This window comes from Botryllus schlosseri, chromosome 1 (assembly GCF_051294905.1).
Source record: "Botryllus schlosseri isolate E-star chromosome 1, Bs_hap1, whole genome shotgun sequence".
Classification (NCBI taxonomy): Eukaryota; Metazoa; Chordata; class Ascidiacea; order Stolidobranchia; family Styelidae; genus Botryllus; species Botryllus schlosseri.
This window is the reverse complement of record NC_137236.1, coordinates 14324002-14348353: the sequence shown is the minus strand read 5'-3', so window position 1 is coordinate 14348353 and position 24352 is coordinate 14324002. Positions and strand designations below refer to the sequence as shown.

General features: G+C 39.2%; 5 protein-coding genes across 5 annotated transcripts in view; 3 read left to right on the top strand and 2 right to left on the bottom strand.

Moving 5' to 3' along the window:
• The window catches only part of LOC145442928 (uncharacterized), a 188668-nt gene that overhangs the window by 80360 nt on the left and 83956 nt on the right, over nt 1-24352 (top strand). The window lies entirely within an intron of this gene.
• On the top strand, nt 7131-8145 carry LOC145442800 (uncharacterized). The gene is made up of 3 exons (XM_080320814.1): nt 7131-7309; nt 7370-7653; nt 7905-8145. The coding sequence occupies exons 1-3, from the start codon at nt 7139-7141 to the stop codon at nt 8080-8082; spliced, it is 633 nt and encodes a 210-aa protein (XP_080176940.1). The 5' UTR covers nt 7131-7138; the 3' UTR covers nt 8083-8145.
• LOC145442792 (uncharacterized) lies at nt 8275-8972 on the bottom strand. Its single transcript, XM_080320801.1, has 3 exons — nt 8895-8972; nt 8666-8812; nt 8275-8596 (listed from the first exon to the last, which is right to left on the bottom strand). Exons 1-3 carry the CDS (start codon nt 8914-8916, stop codon nt 8361-8363), a joined length of 405 nt encoding a protein of 134 aa, XP_080176927.1. The 5' UTR covers nt 8917-8972; the 3' UTR covers nt 8275-8360.
• On the bottom strand, nt 9389-10784 carry LOC145442788 (uncharacterized). The gene is made up of 3 exons (XM_080320786.1): nt 10346-10784; nt 10168-10289; nt 9389-10096 (listed from the first exon to the last, which is right to left on the bottom strand). The coding sequence occupies exons 1-3, from the start codon at nt 10686-10688 to the stop codon at nt 9878-9880; spliced, it is 684 nt and encodes a 227-aa protein (XP_080176912.1). The 5' UTR covers nt 10689-10784; the 3' UTR covers nt 9389-9877.
• LOC145442781 (uncharacterized) lies at nt 17093-21700 on the top strand. The gene is made up of 2 exons (XM_080320773.1): nt 17093-17886; nt 19591-21700. Exons 1-2 carry the CDS (start codon nt 17183-17185, stop codon nt 20945-20947), a joined length of 2061 nt encoding a protein of 686 aa, XP_080176899.1. The 5' UTR covers nt 17093-17182; the 3' UTR covers nt 20948-21700.

The following is a 24352-nucleotide window of genomic DNA, read 5'->3' as shown; positions in this document are numbered from 1 at the left end:
TCAAACAGGCGACAGTCAGAAAATTCTGATCAAACAATATCATTGGCAAGAGAGTGGCATGATTGAATGCATGAAATAATTAACATATGAAAACAAAACATTGAATAGAGAAAAGGTTGTTAAACTTTATTAGCCTGCGGAACACTGTCGGTAATCTGCAAGCCTTCGCGGAACCTCAGATTTTCGCTGGGTCATAAAAACAAATACATACCAAAAAGCACATGTGACTGCACATCTAATGCATTACTATAGGTTACTGATGCACAAAATGAACTGTACATCAACAGAGTTTTTAAAGAACAGCTGTCAAGATATCAAAACATCCTTTTCACGCAAAACGAAAAGATCATCAATATTTATCTCAAATCAGGGTGAAAATCCAGCTGTTCGTCTTCCGATACCAGTTCGAAAATTCATAGTGTCATCTTCGAAAATGCGATCATATTGTTCGATCGAAACGCACTAAGGGATACCAACTGTTTAGTCATAAATATAGGCTTATACATATTTGATTTAGAATTGGCATTTCAGAAGGACGGGTTTCGATTGAGAACCTCAACTTGCCCTGCGTCTGCCACCGCACACGACGTATACACCACAAAACCCCCAATTTGATACCTGATCAGGCCTAATAAGCAGCAATCAATGATGGTCAAGACGGGGGTAAAATCACCAATCATATTTGTAGGTTGTGTGGTGTCTACTGTCTTGACCTCCTAGGAATCTCTGAGACTGTCTTCTAGGATGCATCAATACGAATCAAGTTCTCTGCACCTTCCGCATAGCTCAATTTGCAGCCTTTGACAGCCCATGCGAACGAAATGAGACTGTTTTCAAAACTACTAACTTACTTGAGTAGATTTAAAGTCAGTCATTTCTACTTCTACTTCAAGTAGTTTTAGGTGGCTCATGGAAGAAGTACTTCTACTCGTACTTGGGTAGATTTTTTTCGTCGCTACTTCTACTCCTACTTGAGTAGATTTCTTGACTACTTTGACCACCTCTGCGGTCAACTTCTAGGGGCATTTTTCAGACACCGCTTACAGCCATACACGGATGAGACGGCGAAGAGGAGCCTAGATAAACCTCTAACAATTAGGTAGGTAGGAAGTATTTCCGTAAATTTCTACTAACATATAAGTAATTTCAAAGATATCTCATAACTACTTCAAGTGGATGTAGAAAAGGAAGATCTGGAATACACAAAAATGAGTAGTTTCAAAAGGTAGATCTGGTTTATGGGTCTCATACTTTTAGCAGTCAATATGAGGAGGTTATTTCCCAAATTGCAGGAAGACACTTCGTTACTAATTCAAACTGAATAATGAAACCACAGATTGGTTCAATTTTTGAATGTATATTGTATACCCATCTTGATACGGAGGCTTTGCCGCCCAGTTTACATGATTTCACTTCTAATGCAAGTGGCTTATATCCCAATACGACTTTCTACTTTCTGGAACATATAGTGTAAAAAGTAGGCGGTTTGCCCGAAATACAGTCATTTGAACGTAATATAAAACATAAACAGTTGAGCAATAAGTGGCTCAAAATAACCTACTTGGAACTTCCAAAATGCAGAAATACTTCGCTACTGACCACCTCTGTGATAGAGGAATGCAAATTTGTATTCCAGTTTCCGATCATGAAGTTAATCAGAAGTTATTTGGTAGGAAGTGTATTCATAAATGCGATGGAGTTTTCTTTATAATTCTTCTGATAACAAGACTACTGAAAATGGAGATTCTCGCTTAATGACAAGAATCGCCGATTTACTCATACTCATATGTCCGGGTTTAATTATCCGCGAGGTGTCTCGCTTCGAACAGGCCCGAATCATGCTCACGACAGTTACTAAAGCTTTGGGATCGATATCGATTATTCTGATGCTTCTGGGTCTGTTTTCATCTTCGCTTTGATGAGGGGAGTGACATTCGGCAGGTATGTCGAAATTTCTTTGCTCTGACTCATAACCAGGACTGGGCAATCGCGAATGATCCGATTCTAAATTGGCTATTAGGCTTCGAGTCGAGGCGAGCATTCAAGTATCACTCCTGATGACGTCACGATAGTATGAATGATGTGAAAAGGTAAAATATGTACCTTTTATGCGACCACCTAGCTAGAATAATATAATGTATGTTCTGCATGTTATGGAATATTATGTGGCTTGTTTGTTTTTATTGAACAATTTTTGGTGCTTATCGCCTAATCAGGTTATTCGCGCCATGATAATGAATGTTGTAGTGTTCATTGGTTGTTGCCTTTGGTACTCTTTTCGGACGACTTCCTGTCACGCATCTAGTCATTATCTATCTATCTCGCTTACATGCGTCCTCGTCAGTGAATTTTGCTACAGTCAAAGCGATGATCTATCTTTTTAGTCATCACAACATGATTCCGACTAAATATTTCAAAATCAGCTTTCTCAATTTGCTAAAACTAACTTTTAGGATTTTTAAAAAGTGCCCTCCTTTCCGGATTCCAAAATATGGTAACCAGAGCATATGCCAAATCAAAAAGTGTACACGGTACAAGCTGAAGCGCAGACAATGTACCCATGATTTGCGGGATTATTTTCTATTTAGGAGTTGATTTCTTGAGCGGCAAAAGAATCAAAGACTGGTCGTCTATATCAGTGGTTCTCAACCGCCAGTCCGCGACGACTTACCATAGCCGGTCCGCCGGGTATATTACAATTTTACACCTTAATTTCTAGATGCTATATGTTGAAGGCGTGTTCATTGATAAAATAAATAAAACCTCAAATTTTAAACTGAATCATAACTTCAGACTTAGGTCTGAAAACATGTTCGATTTAACTCTAACCTCATAGGTTGCGTGATCAATCGTTTTCGATTCATTCAGTTTGTGAATGACCGTAACTGCCGCAACCCAAATCCCTCAATAGATGCGAGGCTGAGCTTGAAGGGTACGCATAATTATTTCGTGTATGAACATTATTGAGTATTTCTTTGAAACTCTATCCAACTTTTTTGATTTTTTTCGCACTTCGCTTTAGGGTCACTAAATATCTTTATGCGCATGATTTATAAAAATATGCATTTCGACGTCAGCCATTACCGCGCCGCGACGTGTCAGCACATAATGAAGTTTATGCAACATCGGACTCCAAAAAGTGTGCCAAAAATTCACCAGCGAGAAAACCTTGGCAAACTTGGCCGAAAAGAACTTTCCTTTGTTGACTGAAAACTTCGACACATATATATATTGTACACAGGCACCTAAATGGCTGTCCTGGTAATCAGTACCTCACAGGACAAATGCCATACCTCAGAGAAAAACTATTTGCCAGTGAAGAAATACCAATTTGAAATCGTGTGCGTCTCTTAGTTTAGTACGCATGGGCGATTTCAATAACTACTTACTATATAACAGACAGTAGGTCACGAAATAATGACATGCAAGGAAGTAATTATTCCAACAGGCCCATCCGAATGTGCTTAATTAATAATTACGTACCCTCCATTTTCCAAGACGACACCTCACTCAACTCTACCGGAAAATCTGATAATTCTGAGAGTATAAAAAATTAATAGCAAGATACATGCAATTACCAATATTATTGATGGATTCAGTCAAAATTTTCGATCTTCGTGTGATGAAGTTACACAAACTCTCTGCATACGATGAGTAGAATGAATGTGCTCAGAAGTACTGGTAAAGACATCCAACAAACTGCAGGTTCGTGGTGTCGAAGCCCTCCCCTCAGAAGTTTATTTTATCACCCTGTGGGAGCCCAAGACCGACGTTTTCGAATGGGTGGGCTGACGAAGTGCTTTTTCGGACCTTATTTTGTGGATGACCAGGTGTTTTCGTGCGGCGCATTTTAGACGTAGTAGCCAAAGTAGCCCAAGGTTGTTGGCATAGCGGGCAAAGAGCAAGGTAGCACGACATGGTACTTGGTTCGACTCTGAAAAGCTTGCCCTCTAGATATTGTCGAAGAGAAGAATACTATTCAAGTTAGAGGAGGCGGTTAAATCCATGGCCTTCGGCGTAAAAGACTGTAAGCGACTTTTGGCGGTAGCACCTTCATCTGGGCAAAACAATGCTACCACGATTCAGCAGACTCATTACCACAAAATCACATGGATTTCATCATGAACATAATTAATTACGATCAAAAACCTCAAATTGTCTCTCTTTAGCCCTATATACTTGCAGAAAACGGTTGCATACTTTACGTTTTGTGTTGATTTCAATTTTTGAAAGTAACCTGGAATCATAACTGTCTGATTAAGTAGCAGGCAAAACCTACTTGCACACTGCATGAAAACTGGAATACTTCGTAAGAGTTCATCTCTGGTATACTCAAATATAAGTAGAATTACCGCCGTGACTGGATTACAAGTAGAGGTAGCTATAGCGCTTTCAAAGACATGCTAGAACTACTTCCAGTGGATGTAAAAATGAAATGTATGTAATATTCAAATGAGTTGATACGAAGTTGAATTTGGTCGAGATAGCAGTCAATCTGAGGTGGTTGGTTTCAATTTGCAACATGTCTTTTCGAGTCGTACAATGATTCAAATTGACGGTTACGTCACAACTGAAGATTCATTACGTCTTGGCGGCACCAAACCGAAGTTCACTGCATATGATTCACCACATTTCTGTTCATACGTGGACGTGAGTATGATGCTAAACGCCCGCACAAGCATTGAGCATTGAGCATTGGACAATTTAGCTTAGCTACTCATACAGGCATCGCCATGTCTGCTTTTCTTTCTGTCTAATCAACGCATTGTAAAATCAAAGATTTCAAGGCGTGCAATTGTGGGTACAGAGAATTAACTTTGTTTTTGCCGTTGTGCAAACTTTTTATCGAACTTGACGAAATACGCTTGTCGCATGTATTCCATTAAACAACGTGAAGGTATCATATTTGCGTTATAATCGTAAAGATTATTACATTGCATTGATAATAACCAGCAATAATCGGCAGCCAATTTTTAGCATACATTTCAAGATTTCAAGTTTCTGAGCTCCACCCCTTCGCAGGATACATCACTGTTTTGACCTCATAAACTTGTCTCGTTTACCGTCAGAACAATTATGCCAGTCGTTATGAAAATTTATCACGAGCTCTAGTTAATATTCCTAAATGAGATCGGAATAATGTACAAAACTATAAAATTACCACAAAGCCATGTTTTATCAGCAGGAGAGCAATAGGTTCCCGATCCTGGATGCATAGTCTATATTTTGTAAGTGACATGAGGTCTATTTTACGCAGTTCTTATGGCTATTTCACTAAGAAATTTGATGCGAACATATATCGAAGCTACTTTCTACTTTTGAAAATCCGAAGTGGAGGTCTTGTCCACAGTTTTGTCTAAGCAGTGAGGGAATTAGTTTTAGAAAAAAACCGCTCGAGTATAAGGAGTGTAATTGGGAACTTTATAGAGCCCGACCCCAATCTGTGTTTTCTGAGTTGCTTGCGACCCAAGTCTCACTATATAAATAAATTTATATTCAATTTCAGTAAGCTACATTTCACGGCCATTTGTATAGTAGAAAGGTTGCGAAGAAACAATCGCAATACGCCACACAGTCAAAAGAAACGTGATATATTGTAATAAAAAGCATTGTTGCCATTGCGATTGTATCTGGCGCTATGCGTGCATCAATAGTTTCCAAACTTTTTCTAGTCATTGAATCCTTGCATGTTGCAAATTAATAAGCTCACGGACCCCTGAATCATACGCTTATTTTTAATTTTCGCAAGCTACGTTTTTAAGGCCATTGATATAATAGAGAAGTTGCGAAGAAACCAGCGCTTTGGAGTTGGCATCAATTTTAAACTGATATGATATTCGATAATAATTGCAACGAAACGAAAGCTACCATAAGTACCAGCGACCTTACGAATGCCTTAGTACGACTAATTCAGTTTAATCATTAGGCGAGTTTTTATCAGCCGGACAACAAACTCTACGGTTTATGTCTCAAAAAGCAGGCAAATATTCTCGCTACATTGCAACTATATACAACTCCTTTCATTGATATAGCTTAGTTGATAGAGATAATCATTAGGTTAATAATTGTACAAAAGACCTGATATCCTGACGTGCATGGTAATTAGTAGGTAAGAATGGATTTGATCTTGATACAGCATATGCTTTTACTCTGTACATATCGACAACGTAGTATGAGTGTACAAATGTATGTACGAAAGCATATGCTCGCTAGAAATTTGGTTTCATATTAACGTCGCCTAAAGATCATTTTAAATTCCTTATTTCATTCCGTTTGTAATCAAATTTTCCAAATATTCAAGTTCAAGTTCAAGTTTATTCATAAAATTTCATCACTTCAAAATATCACAAGACTGCAATACAATGAATGATATAGGAAGAAGCCGAAACGACTAGGAGTAGTCTTAAAGGGGCACTGCGCTCAAAAAATGATGTGGTCTCAAATTGAAGAGTAGAACGAAAAAAAAATTTTGGCCGCAGCCGTTTTCTTCAGAACGCCACCGTAATGGAGCTGCAATTTATTGAAATTTCCAGAGTTGCAGCAGTCGCGGCTCCGGATAATCTCTTAACCCGTAACATGGCACGATGACTTCATCGTCGCACTTGCTCGACGCGATTACGCAGAGGACGAACTTTAGATAGTTGTCAGTCGATGTTATGAATGACTCATGTCTTGCACACCAAGGCGGCGCTCAACGTACGGTGTTAGGTCAGGAGGATTTGTGTCTGGAGCTTGTCACGACTCTATAGTATTTGCCAGTTGAATGATACTGAGATGCCGTTACAGTTGTATATTGATGCAGATACAGCTGTCATTTTCAAGATGTATTATTGACTGCACAGTGCACAACCTTTGGAGTAGTGGTCTTGCGGAAGAGACAGACACATGATATTTTGCATCATTTACCCATGGCATAACAACTGTCTTGATACGGTCTAGTTTACTTGTTCAAGACACAGATGTATAGATAATCAACACGAAAATTTCATTCTCATCAAAGTTCCAATATTGTTGTGGAATTTTTTGTCGTAACATTGTTGTTCTCAGTTTCACAAACGAATCTTCTGTCTCCATCAGTTCTTTCATGCAATTCCTTTGACACGTAGATATCGTAAAATTTTTTTAAATTATTAATGGTATGGAAGAAGATCTTGTTGATGAATTAACTTCTGATGAAGATACAGATGTAGAAGATTTCGATGATATCACGATATTTGGTGAGAGCCTGCCGTATCAATTCGAGCCACAATATTCAGAGGAGGAATTCGCCCGTCTTGTTGCAACTCAAGAAGCACAAACTCATGTCTCTGTAAGTATTGTACCTGTGTTTCTTGAATGCAATTTATCAATCTCATTGTATTGGTCAAAGGAATCGTCAGAAAACCAGAGTCAACTTCGGACACTTGACAACAATGAATGGTGCAGTTGCTTGAACTGTGCATCCATGACAAACCAGAATGAACGCGTCTGCTGCAGGGAAATACAACAAATAATGGAGCTTCTGGGGAATGGAGGGTCGACTTGCATAACAGAACATGACGATTTTCTCGTACATATACATCCCTCCATTCTTGAAACGTTTTTCAAAGTGAACAGGAAAAATTGGAATAATAACAATCAACCACATGGTCCTGGCAGAAGGCTTTCTAACAAGTGGGTCCTAGAACATTTTGTTTGTGTTGTTTAGTATTGGACCTATATGTATGCGACAGGGTCTTGGGACTTATGACATGGTTCCTGGATACAAACGGCAATTTCCTGCATTCTTTACATTTTCTCGCATGCTTTTATATAAATGCCTACACTTTATAAATTGGGAGCATTATACTGTCATATATATGCTGCTATTACTTTTCAGCATTATTTTTATTGCTGCAATATACTTTGATATTTTCCAATTGCAGACAATATCGCTTGGTGTCTTATCGACACATACTGGAATGGATTATTGATAGCGACGTTTTGGGTAGCAAAAACAGGATGCCCTTGCCAGCCTGCATCGTGACTGCTATAAGGAAAAAGTACCCTAGTGATGATGGACTGTATGTCGGTTTCAAATGGCCGATAGAAAACGAACTGTGATTGATAACACTGCGGCTATGCTATATAAGTCGAAATCAGTTCTGTTGCTGTATTATTACACAGTGAACTGGGAACTGTTTGCATTCTATATTCCACGAATGCCTGCAGTGCCTGATACATCAAGACTACTTTGCTTACTCGTTATTTAATAAAATAAATAATAAAAAAGAAACATCCGAGGACTTTGCAGTCAGGCAGTGTGGAAGAATGAAATTGAGCTATTTAGCTATGCAGCACTGCACCACATTCCATTCAACTTGAAGATAGGGATTAGTAAGTCACGTTCTAGAACGACGTTTTGAAAGTAATTCCTCTTTTGAGGGGGCTGGTTCTGGTGCAATGCTGACTGGATGCACACTTCTTGAAATGTTACTGGGAAAGTTGATGCCAGTGCAATTCTCAGTAGTTCGCCTCAAAAGCTCTCTCGCGTAGTGGTTCGTCTTCTTTTCATACATGTTTTTCAAGATCCACTCTTTTGCTGACCGAGAGTAACATTTTTTGTATCGTGGAGCACCTGCTTAAACAAATAAAAAGTAAGTAACTAAGTACCTTGACTTGCAAACATTTCATCTGTACAGCAAACCTGCTCGTGTCACCGCCTGAAATCTACCAACATTCTCATTGTGGTCCAGGACAGCCAATTTGGTTCGTGCAAGCATCGTGTCATAAGTAAAATGAAGACGTTTAGGTGCAAATTTCAATATGACGTTGTGATAAACTTCCAATGATCCTAAAAAAAGTAAGGTGTGAATTGTAATGATCTGACCATGCTCCGAAAACTGGTGTGCAGATGTGATGAGTCAAAAAATTACCAGTATGTTTGAACAGAGTCATCTGCTCCAAATCCCGGATCAAACTTTTGTTTTCTATCAAAGATTTCAATGCTTTGAAACCAGTGTTGGGATGACTCGAGTCATGACTTGACTCGAGTCAGACTCGAGTCACCTTTTTCGTATGACTTGACTTGACTCGAGTCACTTTGCAAAAATGACTTGACTTGACTTGACTCGGCGCATCAAAAATGTGGATTGACTCGTGACTCGGAGCAAAATTCACGAGTCAATTTCAAGTCATCAAGTAATCGGTGTCGATAAAAATCACTGTATCTTCCATATGTTCGGATTGTTCGCGAAACCCGTGAGAGCGACAAATCAGTCAATGATCGTGTGTTTCACTGAGCCACGATTGTCTCACATATATAAAATGACCACACACACGTAGTAATTGAAGCGTATAGCTTAGGTTGTCGAAAACTAGTAGTGGGGTATTTTAATAGCATAATATTCATTTCTGTTTTCTGTTCTTATACCTTAACCAAACCTCTTGTTTCATTGAAATTGAATTGTAATATATTTCATATACCCCTCAACCATTGGTGTAGGCTCGAATGGTATCATATCAACATGTAAATGAGTAATGTATTGCATCTTATCAATTCGTTTTTCAAGTTTGGCTGGTGACTATAAACTGAGGCTATGCAATTACTTACGTAGTTGAACAGTTCTACGTATATGCCTATGTGAGCGATACAGTGCCTTATTGCGTGTATATTTAACTTTATATACGTTCATCGGTTCAGAATCAATGACCACATCCATCTGTTAATCAGACAGCTAGCAAAATGCAATGACGTAATCATGCCTCATAATTCGAAAAGGCAATTTGACTTGAATTGTGACTTGACTCGTGGCTTGACTTGACTTGACTCGACTTGACTCGAGTCACCTCCAAAAATCGAGTGACTTGACTTGACTCGAGTCACCTTCGAAAATCGATTGACTTGACTTGACTCGAGTCAAAATGTGCAATGACTCGAAATGACTCGTGACTCGAAGGTAGTGACTTGATCCCAACACTGTTTGAAACTAGGAGATCCACATTGCAACCATCTAGTTCTTAGGCACTGATCCCCAGTCAAAGTGCCATGGCTGCAGGAATATGTCTCCCCGTCAACTGTCCACTCATGTTCGCCGGTGATGTGATGCAGAAGAGATAACCATCTTCTTTTTAGCACCTGCAATTGCATATTGTTATATAAAAAGTTCCTAATTTGTGATGTCAGACATAGTTGATATGTAGACTTACACTGCTATCTTGACCACAATACTGACAGCACCACCACAAGTGATTAGTGATGCTTCTTGTCCATAGTAGCAAGTCTTCCATACCTTTCTTCTTACCCAGAGACACCAACTTTTTTTTCAGTCCTGAGAAACGGTTAGTAAGGCAAAAGAAGATTCAAATAATAACAGTATTCAGTTACCTTTGCAGACATGCCACACATCAAACTGGTGATTGATTGATGGATATTTATCCTTCAACAATTTCCTGATGCTTGGTGCCCGGTCAGTCACAACGGTTTCAATCGGCAAACCTTGAGCAAGTAATGCATCCAAGGCACGCTCCATACCAACTTTTTCCATTGCAACACTGCTGGAGCACTCTGTTTTTTGAACCAATTCGACGTGGACAATCTTCTCAGTCTTCTCCTCCATAAATGAATAAACCATATATTTTGCAGAAAACCCAGGTGAGTCCGATCGCCCATCACCCATCAGTGTAATTGGTTTACATTGACCCTTCATGTCCCGTAAAACATCCTCCATATGTTCCTCATAGTAGGTCGCAATAGTTGGCAAAATGTATTGCGATTGTATTTCATAAAAACGACGTTCCGAAATGTAGTTAGTGTCCAGTAATTTGAAAACATCTGTAATATCAGTGTACGTGGCTCCCGATGACTGAATAAAAACGTTGCAAATCCCTATGGAATCATTGTGATGTGAAATTGAAAACAAGGACTTACATTGCAAGATTCTGGAGTTTTAGTGACTGGAGATTCTTCAATTGCTGTTGTTTTCGCAACCGTCTGTCAAGATAAAAGTTATATAATGCATATAGGGAACTTTAAATATAGTTACCCACCAATACCTTAGACTTGGTGGGGTTCCCACCAATCAATTTCGAACATGTTGAGCCCATAAAATCCGAGTCAGATGACTAAACGGAGAGGAATAAAAGTCAATCCAACATGTCTTAGGGAAAAGAAATGCAGCCTTACTTGACAAGATTCCTCCAAAGATTGATCTTCCTTCAAAACTATAGTCAATTTGTGATCTGTTACGTTCTTGGTTTTATAGAACTTCTTTGTAAGATCCAACGAAGGTACAGCTTCTGTCAATAAATACAAAGGAACATTTTATAAATATACACAAGAGTTTGCTAGAGATGATTGCCACCAACCCTTTTTAAGTCGTCGACGCTTGCTATTTCCTTTATGATGACGAATAAAATCGCTTTTCTTGAAATGCTTACTGCATACAAATATATTTTTCTGCTCTATCTTGGTCGACGAGATTCCTATGGCACTAAACCACTGTCGTCTTAGTGCAATTTCAGAAGGAATTTTATGAACACATCACACGATGTAACGGCACAACTTCTCCATGTCATTGCAGCTTGCTATAATGTCAATGTATATTCTATATACTATTACGAAGACTCTGAGTAGAGCAAGACAATAACGTAGACAAGTGCTTTTCAACCTTTTTGAGCTCCATTCGTACTTTTTTTTAAAAACAATTTAATTCGCACCAGCCAGCTGGAATTTATTACACAAAAAGAAAATGAAAAGCTTATCACTTTTTGTATTTGTAGACCTTCCTGTAGGTACAGAGCGTCATTATTTCACATTTAGTGTATCGTATTGCTGATTAATCAAATACTAAAATCACTGCAGTAGAAAAATCACAGATATCGCACTTCCGCTGTTCTCAAGGTCTTCGTTGCTTTTTCTGCGGGTATCGTGCAGTTATTTCTTTCGAAGCTTAAAGGGCGAACCCATGAACAATATTCACTCGCAACAATATCACTTTCCACTAAATCGACGTAATATGTCAACGCTATATGAATGTGTGCCGAAATTCCAATACTTCGCATTCAAATCAACACTGGCATCGCACACTATTTCCTATAATGTAGGGTTATCATATTTTGGATTCGGGAAAGGAGGACGTTCGCACAAGTACGAACCGTCATACAGGTTGAAAAGCACTTTATTCTGTAGCCGTTTTTCAGAGAAACAGTAATTTCTTATCCACAACACGAATACCACCAGTCAGGGTTCCCCATGAACATGACAAAATTCATGACATTCAAAATTGGTGGTTCGGGTACTGTAGGAAAATTCATCATCCCTAACCAAAATCCAACGGCACGCAAACCTAACCTGAGCCCACAACTCCGCAGCTGACCCTAAAACATATATAATATATTCATTATATTGTAATGTTACTAATCCCCAAGCCATAATTTTAAGATACTCTCAAACCCTCATCTTATGATTCTCCAACCTGAATGCGAAACCAATTATGACCGCTCTGAATTTTGAAATGTTCAGAGGGCACACTGATTGGTGATGGTAATGTTTTATACATAACATAAGAATAGGACATGATCTATTCCTTCCCTCAAGAAATAGAATACACTAGGCCCGATTACTAGAAAAATCTAGTGACTGAATATCGTCCGTGGAACGCGGTATCTACACCACCTTGGCGTGTTAGACATATTTGCTTCAGAACATCGGCTGACTTCTATCTGAAGCTCGTCCTCTGCGTGACTGCGTAATCGCGTCGAGCAAGTGCGACGATGAAGTCATCGTGCCATGTTACGGGTTAAGAGATTATCCGGAGCCGCGACTGCTGCAACTCTGGAAATTTCAATAAATTGCAGCTCCATTACGGTGGCGTTCTGAAGAAAACGGCTGCGGCCAAAATTTTTTTTTCGTTCTACTCTTCAATTTGAGACCACATCATTTTTTGAGCGCAGTGCCCCTTTAAGATCAGACACCCACCTGGGTCTAGGCGATGTAAAGAGGAGGCATGCACACTGAATGAAAGTGAAAGAAGCTAATATAAAGTGGCAAGTGACGGAAGGAGAGAGAGAGAGAAAATTCTTTTATTCGTCAACCATGAAATATAGTATAGGCAATGTCCACAAACATTCATGTCCAATAGTATACATTTTTTAAAATATTATCCCAACTATATTTTACACGGCATAGACTGGGAGACCCGATATGACCGAAGTCTTCTAGGCCGGAGTCACCCAAGTATATTGGCAGTATTAATGATATTATGAAACAATTTCTTCTCTCAGTCGAGTAGCATAGCAAAGAGTAACGAAATAAACAAAAGTAAATAAAAGACAAGGCGAGATCGACATATGTCAGGCCGTGGTCCGGTAAATGGCGAGGGCTGACTAGTATTCACTCAGCAGAAATTGCTTTTCTTTCGACTTGAATGTGGACATGCTCGACGGCTGTCGGATAGCCGGTGAGATACTGTTCCACACTTCAGGTCCGGCATATTTGATAGAGCGATGATCTTTTTTGTCAACCATATGATGGTTGGACGACGTGGACGCGCGTGTGTCGTACTTATGGACTTTTGATACCGAGGTAAAGAAGTCATTGAAGTTCTCGGGGCAGTGGCCGCAGTGGAACTGCTGCTATTAATACGATGCATAGACGTGAACACTTCGCCAGTTCATGTACATTGCGCACATGTGCTTGACAAGTTCGTGCATATATCTTATATCATGATTCAATACGCTATGCAGCCGATAACATCACGATGCTAACTATCAACAGAATCCTTCGCTGCTTCCACCACTCAGTGTCTCACATTGATGCAATATCACGTCTTCGTATACATTTGCATATAGTCCACACTCATAAAGCAGGCGGCCTTGTGACATAAACCATTATGAGACGACATGCGATTCGATGATGAGCAAACCTAGACCGACAGCAGTCCGATTCGAATATGCGTTGACGAGGACAATGTGAAAATGTGAAAATTCAACTTATTAATTAACAGTAGCCATTTATTCATTCGGTCGCAAATTTATAACGATTTTGTAGGCTATATATAAGTTGGGCTATATACGCTACATGATTTACGGGTACATTTCGATATATTATTTAACAGATTGGTAAATTTTTAGCGATCCGATTAAATGAGCCCGAGTATTCAAGCTTATTTATTATTATGTGTTATATTTAATAATATTGATTACACTATACTGCGTTAATTTTAAGGTTACTAAAGTATTGACGGTTCATAGTGTACGTTTTGATGCTGAATCCAAAACTTTTATCCGTTTTCTTCAATCAGATACAGATTTTTGGCAAATTGCATTTGAATTTTCGAAAACTGCAGCTTTCAGCGTTATGCGATTGAGATTTGGGACGTCATACAAAAGGATTTAGCAATGATGCTTTGATGAAAAGTTTACAAAATATTTCAATTATGACGAAGACCATTCCCTATAGCAGTGGCTCTCAATAAGGGGGCCGTGAAAGCATTTGAAGGAGGGCGCGAAGCCGCTGTTAACTGAATCTTTGTCGCGCATCGCGCGATTTACCTCCAGCTCATGGTGAATCTATTGTCTATTGTCTATTGTCCGAATTTCATATTTGAGAATTCGCTCCACAATAGCAATAACCTTCATTGCCATCAAACTATCCGTTGGGATTGCTAGCAATTTGATTTCTCTCTTCAATATTTCGCAATATCACGAGGAGGGCGCGCAAAATTTTTCACTGTCAAAAAGGGGTCGTGTCTAAAAAAGTTTGACAACAACTGCTCCATAGTATACTGTAAAGAAGTTTCAGAATTAATATTACCTTTGGGCATGGGCCACAGATCACCTCGGAGTGAAAAACAATGTGCACCCTTAGCATGAGAAAGGTTGCTATGACTTATACGAGACCTGCAGCACGTTTTTTGTTCTGAGCTATAATTTTATTGGCTACCCCAGTAACCGATGACAGGATAGTTGGCAAATATGACTGTGATGTCGGTGGTTTAACCTTAGCATGTCGGACAACAGCACTCCTTCTCCGTATCTTCAGGAAGGCTAGAGATTTTTAGGGAAACCAAATGTTAGGTCCCTTTTCGTATACATTGTTCGGCACCAGGCAGTTATTAAACCTTTTATGATACAGTGTTGAGACGAATCGATTCATGACTTGACTCGAGTCAGAGTCGAGTCATGTTTGTCAGATGACTTGACTTGACTCGAATCATTTTGCAAAAATAACTTGACTTGACTCGGCGTTTCAAATATCTGATTTAAATCTGATTGATATAGTTTATAGATTTACATTAATCGCAGTGGCGTGCGGTCAGGGGAGGCAAGTGAGGAAGTGCCTCACCTGTCGCCAGAATGAGTAAAGGAAAATTGTGAAAACATTCAGTGATTATAGATATTTACCCTCCATGTCCATGTATAACTAAATCTGAGCATTTTTTCGTCCAACATCACCAATTTTTATATTGATTTTTTCAAAATACAGCGCGAACATAGAGGTGAGGCACGGGCGGGTCGTGAATCACCTGCGACAATGCGATTCATCATAAACATCTCAGAATTCGTAATACCTGGTATCAATCAAATGCTATTATCGCACTGATTCCAGAATTCCGAATATTAACAATCATAGAGCATTGGAAACCCTTCAAAATCGGCTGACTCGTCAGGGGTAATCGTCAGCAACTATGGAAAGAACATTTTATATCAACAATCGGATCACAAAATATGTCGCCACCAGCGAGCATTTTTGAGGGCGTTCAATGCGCTATTTTTAGATGGTACATGAAGTCCTGTTTTTGCCACAGCCTTAGCTGGTGGATTTGGATAAAGGTCGACTCCACGGCCCGCAAATGAAAGTTTGAACGGCCCCACCCAACGACTCGAAATCTGTCGTCTGGATAATTGTTCGCACTAGCGGGGTTATCGAACAGATGTTTGCCAATGGCAGAATTTATGGCCTTTGTTCGCCATCGACCTTGAGCGGGTGAGTCAAGGGTGAGCTCGTTACTGAGAGTGATGTACATGTTCTGATTAATCTGGGGGCATGCTGTTTTATGCGTTCCCGCGAACGCTTTGACGTTCCTCTCGCGATTGTTGATATACAATGTTCTTTCCAATTCTCTACTAGTTGCTGACGATTACCCCTGACGAGGGTCAGCCGAAAATATTCGGGTTCATTGCAATATGAATAAACTATTCAATTCTATCTATTTTAGTAGAAGAGAACTCTTTCGATACAGTAGAATAACAATGTTACTCATCTTTGATCTGATTCAGGTTACAGAAAATTAATTTTTTTTCTTACTATTGCAGTGATAGATATGTCGAAATAAAAACTACTATTACCATAGTTTTTATTGAATGATAGATATAGTAAATATGAATGAATCTGCTCTGTTGAGAGGCTTCTTGATTTGTAAGTATACATTTACGCTGCAGGTTCGCGCATTGTGGGTTCAACAATTCCTTCTAAAAGTCTGAGCAGCGAGCATTGATTAAATCTTATAATCGTGAATTATATTTACTTCGGATGTACGCTAGGCATAGGCCTACTACGACGTAACTCACCTATATTTACTATTTTACAACTGCTTTCATTCAACATTTCACCTCTAATTCCGTTACATTAATGACGCTAATCGAGGAGATTGAAATTGGCGATTAAGACAGCGATGATAATTTGTGACGCTCCATATGATAGTTGAGAAATACAGATTAATCTGAAATCTTATGATTAAGAGTAGGCCTACATTTATTCGGGGATTTGACCGATCTAATACTCCTGATATTCTGTGCAAACTAGACAAAATGCACAGTTCACAAAACGGCAGAATGATCTTTATCTTAGAGCGGTGGTTCTCTAACTCTATAACGATATATTATTGAACAGATTGGTAAATTTTTAGCGATCCGATTTATTGAGCCCGAGTATTCAAGCTTATTTAATATGTGATATATATGATATTATTGAATAGTATATTCAATATCACTATATATATACTATTCATTTGCAAATTGAAGTAGGCTACTGTATGCGTCCAAGGTCTATAAATATGATATTATGTAATATGTAATAAGTGAAATCTCCCTCCGGATAAGTTAGAGTGACTATTTTACTTAATGATTATAATTGGCGGCATTTTCTTCTTGTTTCAGCCCAAACTTCGAAACGCTCTACATTTTAAATTCCAAATCCAAGTTACCAGATCCATTGCTCACAATGAGTCGAATATATTTCATGTCACATTGCAACAATATCATGGTATTGGTGTGGTTGTTACTGATGCTCATGATGCAATGTGACGCGTCGACGAATAACAAAACGTCGAATATTACCAACGTTGTACCACAGAAGTTCAAAAGCCCTAAACTGTTGGAGTGTGACAGTTCTTCGGCGTACTTATTTGCTAACAGGAATATCTGCTGCGACATGTACTACGAAGATTTTGCTCGCGTATGGTACTCCGGTGGGTATTACCTCACGACTTATCTTACAACCTTGAAGAATTGGAAATGCGATCAATATAATTATGAGTGCAAAAATCCAGTCTATAATTTCACACCCTTCACCAAACTGGTGTACCAGAGCTTCTGTGATCGGACCCGGCTATTCAACAGTTGCTTTGAAACTCTCTACAAGTATGTGCCAAAACATATTCCGTATGTGAATGGCGCACAGACGACACATGATGAGGAGCTGTGGAGAAACTTATCTGCATCATTGATACCGCGCGACCTGCGTATGGAAATGTTGTACGAACCATGTGTTCAAATCGCATTGTTCGATCGACCGTCTGGAGGCGTTGGTAGATTTCACGAAATGTGCGAACCGTTCACTTTGTTCGACGATATCACGTGGGTTGGTTACGACATCGACACAGCTATGGAAATGAACATATCTCCGTGGAGTACTTATTCAATAAGGTAAGAGTCCACCTCGTACCATTAATATTATATGGCGGTGCGTTCTGGAGAATTGAAGACGCCACTTGCAGCGCCCTCCATCATTTGCGCGATTAGGCGTCCTATTTCAGTTACAGTACAATGTTTAGTTATTAAAAGAAAGAAACAATTAAAATATGATTTTCACACAAAATGAAAACAATACGAATTTGTATGAATTTTGCCATTTCGATTCAGAGACCGGTTTGAAGAGTGAGGCTTCGCCTCAAAAAGTGACTTCCTTGCTCAGTTTGGCTTATAACATGTAAGTAGTAGACTTGGACAACTAAAAAAAAGTTCAGCTTTTCCGAATTAAATTAGAATTAGAATAAGACCTAGACACTTTTTTCCAAATTAGATTAGAATTCGAATTAGAGCTAGACAGCTTTTTCCGAATTAGATTAGAATTAGAATTAGAGCTACACAGTTTTTATTCAAATCAGATTATTATAATAAATATTGAACTCGCAAAAACTTGGAATTTGAATGAAATTGTGAATAGGAATTGAATACAACAAAAGTCAGTTCACATCAAATCACACTGCATTCCCATAACCATGAGAATGGGTAACGTCTGTACACCAAGTTTGGCGCGTTTTCAGGGGTCACCACAATCGCCGCCGCCGATCTGATTTGAGATTTTGGAAATACGCGAAATAAAGCATTATGAAATGCTGAAATTTACTTCAGTTTCATGTGGTTGTTGTTTCAACAGAAGGTATTCGCCTGTTCGTTCCCAACAACACTATTCCACACTAGCTGAAACGGCTTCGGCGATGGCAACAGCATTCCATCGGTGGAGAGTCAGCTGATATCAATAGGCATATTGCCTTGCCTTGCCTTGCCTAGACAGAGACGCTTAGAAAACGGCATAGGACGTCGCCACAAGATCAATCTTTAGGATGACATATAGTCTTTCAGCTGATAACATGTCTGGCTAGCCCCAATATCGATTTATTAGTCGTTGGAAAAAATTGTCAGGTATCGTTCGCAGCTCATACTTAAAAATTAAATGACTTTTATGATCATGATATTTCTTGTTTTACTTTATTAAAATATTACTTCTTTCGTGGTAACCCTGAGCATCACCCATGTTAGTTGGCACGGCGTTGTACAAACGTAAAGTTTCAAAAACTAGATTGTTGTTCGCAGACTCCCAGCTACTATGCTAGCAGGTTATTATCATTCGTCACAATAACTGCTGCGACTTCACGGTGTAAGTAATGCGATGACGGCTTGGCACTGGACTTTCTTGCGAGAAGGATATTCTTGTTAACTCGCTGCAAAATGCCTCGGACAAAGAGGCATTTTGAGAAAACAATAAATTAGATTAAAACTAAAATTAGAGCATAGACATTTCACAATTAGATTATAATTAGAAATAGAACAAGGAAACATTTCACAAATTAGATTAAAATTAGATTACTGTTATTTCACTCTAATTTAGTGAAATTAGACAACTAGAATTATCTAGTTGTCCAAGTCTGGTAAGTATAGTCGATATGTCAGATCGTGATCCGGTATAGTTTCGTGTGCGGACTCGTATCACACATAATACACGCAATTTAGCGAGAACTACGTATTTGATGAATCCTTACTTGGTATACTATTTGTTGTCAACGCGATGGTTAATGGTTCTGGGCTTACATTGTACAAAATTCCAATGAAAATCCCTCTTCATTTCAGGACCAAGTCAAGTTTGGCAATATGTTTTCTCGTTACGACGGTCCTATCCATTGCTGTGATAGTGGCGAACATTATCGTGCTCGCAGTTTACGCGACCACTGCAAAGCTGCGAGACAGTCAAGCAATATATAAAATCAACGTGGCTTTTAGCGACTTGATGAGTGGATTGACTGTCATACCGAGCACGATCGTATTTGGCTATTTCAAATTTTGCGGGCCCCGGAAAATGGGAGAAATAGTGAAGAGATCATCAAATATAACTTATAGACTCGCAGGTGGGGGTACGAGATCGGTCATTTCTACTGGATATATCAATGCTTTGGGATTTATCACAACTCTCACTCTCACGACTTCGGTGTACACGCTATTGATAGCGAGTTGTGACAGATTATGGGCGATTTTCAGACCGCTTAGTTATAACAGATATATCGCCAAGACGCACGCAAAGATCGCTTGCTGTGTCATATGGATAGTGGCTCTGTTTATTTCTACGATTCCATTCATGGTCAAGACTTTAATGTATAAGCTTCCTGCTAGTCTCATAGTATCATCTGTTGGTGATACCGCTAGCATTTTGATGTCGGTGGCGTTTGGCCTTCCTTTGATTCTAATGTGCGTGACAAACATTATGATTTTCCGCTCAGCAACAAAACACGCCAAAGTTCGAATGAAACTCACAACAACTACAACTGAAAAGGGTAAAAATATCGATGATATGGAAATACGGTTAAGCAAGGTATTGGGATTAATGGTGGGTGTTTTCGTAGCGTGCGTGCTACCACCGTTTGCCACCGTATTTGCCGGCGCTGCATTCGACAACATTGTTTTCCAGTTGCCGGAACAGTTAGATTTACTGTCCATTAAAATCTACCATTCCGTCGGATATTGCTTCGGCATCATTTTGCTAAGTAACAGCTTGTGGAATTGTCTGATATACAGCGTAAGAGGGACAGAGTTTCGGAAGGCCGTTAAATCTCTGCGGGCTATAAGAATAGCCGGCTCGATGGTAGATTCCGCTATCTCCACATTGAGACGGCTGAGTACAGCCACCATGGTATATTATCGACGGAAGAGTAGCGCAAGCACTGCCGATACAAACTCATCGTCTGGCAACGCGACTCGCATGACCATGCATTCCGAAAACTCTATCTCCAGTCAACATATTGGCTTGGGTGCAACGCCGAGTAAAGAGTATTACCCGATTAGTAATAACTCAGCAACTAAATCCCAATCTGTCACTGACACTGCCCAAGCTGCCGTTAAAGAAATATCGCTATCTACCTTTGATTCATATACTATCGATGCTGGGGCAGACCGACTATACTTGTCGGTGATGGAAAATATAGAAGAAAGATAGCTGCGGATATATTTCGTTTTTGAAATTTTGCTTTGTGTACTACTTGGTGAATTTTAAGGGACCAACGATACACGCTGCAGATGACTTTTATATCACCGTCACATTTATTTCTATCATGTAACGATAAATGTGAATATTTTCAACAGTTTCATCGTTTGTTCGTATAACTCACTTTCACGAATGTTTGATGTGTGCACTGATAAAGTTCTGATTCTGTACCGGTCTCTCTACGGTAGGAATACTCAATTATTATTTAACAAAGGTCCAAATACAAAAGTCCGATACTATCTTGGAATAATTTACAGTCATACAGATGTTATACTGGATAACTATATACAGGATCAGGTACAGCGGTATTAGTAAAAGCAACAAGCAGAATATGTTTATTGTTCCTTTAGTCCAGTGGTTCTTAACGTTTTTTACTGCGGCACCCCTTTCGAAAATTGTCTGGGTCTGGCGCTCCCCCCCCCCCAAAAAAAAAAAACAATTATTAGGAACGGCAGTAAAAACAAGCGGGAAGAATTCGAAGTCTGGTCGGTCTTTTCCGATTGGGGCTTCACCATTGGAAATAGCATGAATCGCGCCCGAGGACCACTCGACTAATTAACGCTATGATAATTGTATGTGTTATATTCGGAATCAAATCAAGGTTGTTATAACAACCATCGGGTACGAGCTCATACCATATGGTCGAATAACTTTAACATGAATGTATTCCAAACAAAGCAACCCATGTTATATAACGTTCATACACTAAACCAGTGCTTTTCAACCTTTTTGAGCTCCATTCGCACTTTTTTGTGAAATAAATTTCATTCGCACAAACTAATCGAAAATTATTATACAAAAAGATGAAGATAGGCCTACTCAACATTTTGTTCAGATGTGCAACAAATTGGATAAGTATGTAGCTTAAGCTATCAAATGTTTCATTGAAAAGGCTACTTTTTCGCTCGTTTTAATTGCAATTATTTCAATACAACCCTTCTCGACCAAACAATGTTGTTCGTAATTTGTACAAGAACTTCTACTAGTGCTTGGATGGCCAGGTCTTGAAATCTGTTCTGCACTCCTATCAAAAATACAGCGTATTTTTCGCGAGTGAAAAATGCTTGCTGGCAGAAATCGTTTTTGAGAGCTGACACAAAGGTCCCGCGAAGCTCCAGTTGGTCGAAAGGATGAAAAACCCACATGTTTGTATTGAGGGTTTTGTCTTATGTCTTTGGAACATAAGGTGCAAAACGATCAAAGAGAGTTGGCAAGTTGGCCAACTTGGCACCTTAGAGCTCGATACCTGATGATACGTTGCTCCAACTTCTGTCTCGCAAGTTTATGAGAAGAACAAATAACTCATGGTACTGCGTGTTCTACTCTTCACCTCAATCTAACTTGAGAATTCATAACAGTTTAATAACGGTAAACCAGCTTTTAGACTACCACCAAATCTGAGTTTTTCTGGCATATCGCAACCCGAGCCTCACCCATGAAGAGGAATTTATATTTAATATTACAGTTGTATGCTACGATGTTACGGGCATGTATGACATAGAGAACGCGCACATCACAATTCTAACCAACACAGCTCTACAACACATGTCTGACGTACGCGATTACAAATTAGTGCGAATTAAATTCATCTGCGTATCACAGTTGTACTATGCTGTCTACTCACATAGCAAGAACGGGACTATTCCGTGCCGACAACGGAGCATATCCAATCCATCTCGAAAGGTTTGACCATCCAGAATCGGTCATTTTAGACCAAGGTTTTGTCGCCGCTCATGTTTTTGGCACCGCATTTTATCAGCGGTTTATTCGCCAAAGCTTTACTTCTTCATGTGCCCCAACGCAGAAGGGGTTGGCCTCGAAATGAATGAGTCTCAAAGGCCTGAACTCGATCGTTGCACACCCCTAAACTAGTTCATACCAACAGTCTTCGACCATGATTTCCAGAAAAAACAGTCGGACAAATCTGATCATGAAATCCATGCCATATGCCATATTTGGTGCACGTCTCGCTTATTGGCTACAGTACCCAACACAGTGACCTTGAATATGTAAAAAGGATCGCAGGTTTTTTTGCAATAAATTCAATAAATATTACATACATATTAACAGATAGCTCTGGCACCGTGTCGACCCAAAATTATACCCTTTACGGTCCCTACTTAAATAATCATGAAGGGGTAAAAATTTACGTTACAGTAAACTTGCGAATGTGAGTCGCTGTAATGATGGTATTTACTAAGAGGGCTGGGCAAAATCGAGTATCTGAGTGATGCGATTCTGAATCACGTAAAATGCTTCGAGTCGAGTCGAGTAATCGAGTATCACTCATTATGACATCATAGCAGAATCTTATTTGTCAAAGTTCAAATATGTACCTTTTAAGCGACCATAAAGAATATAATACTTGTTATCCATCATATTAAGGATATACTTTGGCATTTTTTTCGACCATACCGAATTCATTGCACTTAGTGACAATATTGTGGGATGATCATGACTGCGGAAATGTGCTATTTCCAGTAACGTTCGTAGCTTTGTACTTCATGTTTCGTATGCTACGATACGGCCAATCAAGGTTTCAAGGCTTCAACAGTGAAATTAGTATAAACTCGTTGATCGTTGATATACTCGTCGTTGATAAATCAACTTTCAGTGGCGAGGAGCGTATAATTTCAGTACTCGAAAAAATCGTATTTTACTACTCGACTCGAATCATTAAAATTAATACTCGATTCAGATTCGAGTACTCGAATCATTGTGCCCAGCCCTATTTACTACTATCCTCGTACCTCGCGCTAATCGAACTGCCATTACGAAAATATGATGATTGTTTAGCGAAAGAAAGCAGAAAGTCAATTTGACATCATTTCTCGAACCTGTCGCAGGATCATGGGCTGATATACTGTATGCCTGCCCCTATAGAGACTGTAGAGATCTCTATACTGCCACTACACCAGCTTCCAAACCAGACTTTTGGTGACGTAATAATTATAGTGTGGGAATATTAATTCACTACGGCTTGTAAGAGCTATGATTAGTGGTGCGTCGTATTAAGTTTTTACAATTGCGTCGCAACTACAAAAGTTACACAGTTTCTAAATTTTCTATTACGTTTATTTGAATTATTCCTCGTCAGAAAAGTTAACAATTAATCACGATTTTCATTCGCACTTGATCCGGATTTTCATTCGCACCATTCGCACCACCTTCGTCATTCGCACTTGACCCAGATTTTCATTCGCACTATTCGCACCACCTTCGTCATTCGCACCGCAATTTTTTTCATTCGCACCAGTGCGAACCGTCACACAGGTTGAAAAGCACTGCACTAAACTGTATCATCCCCTATGTTACGATAGAGTAATATTCTGAATGTTCAAATTCTCAAAGTTCTCA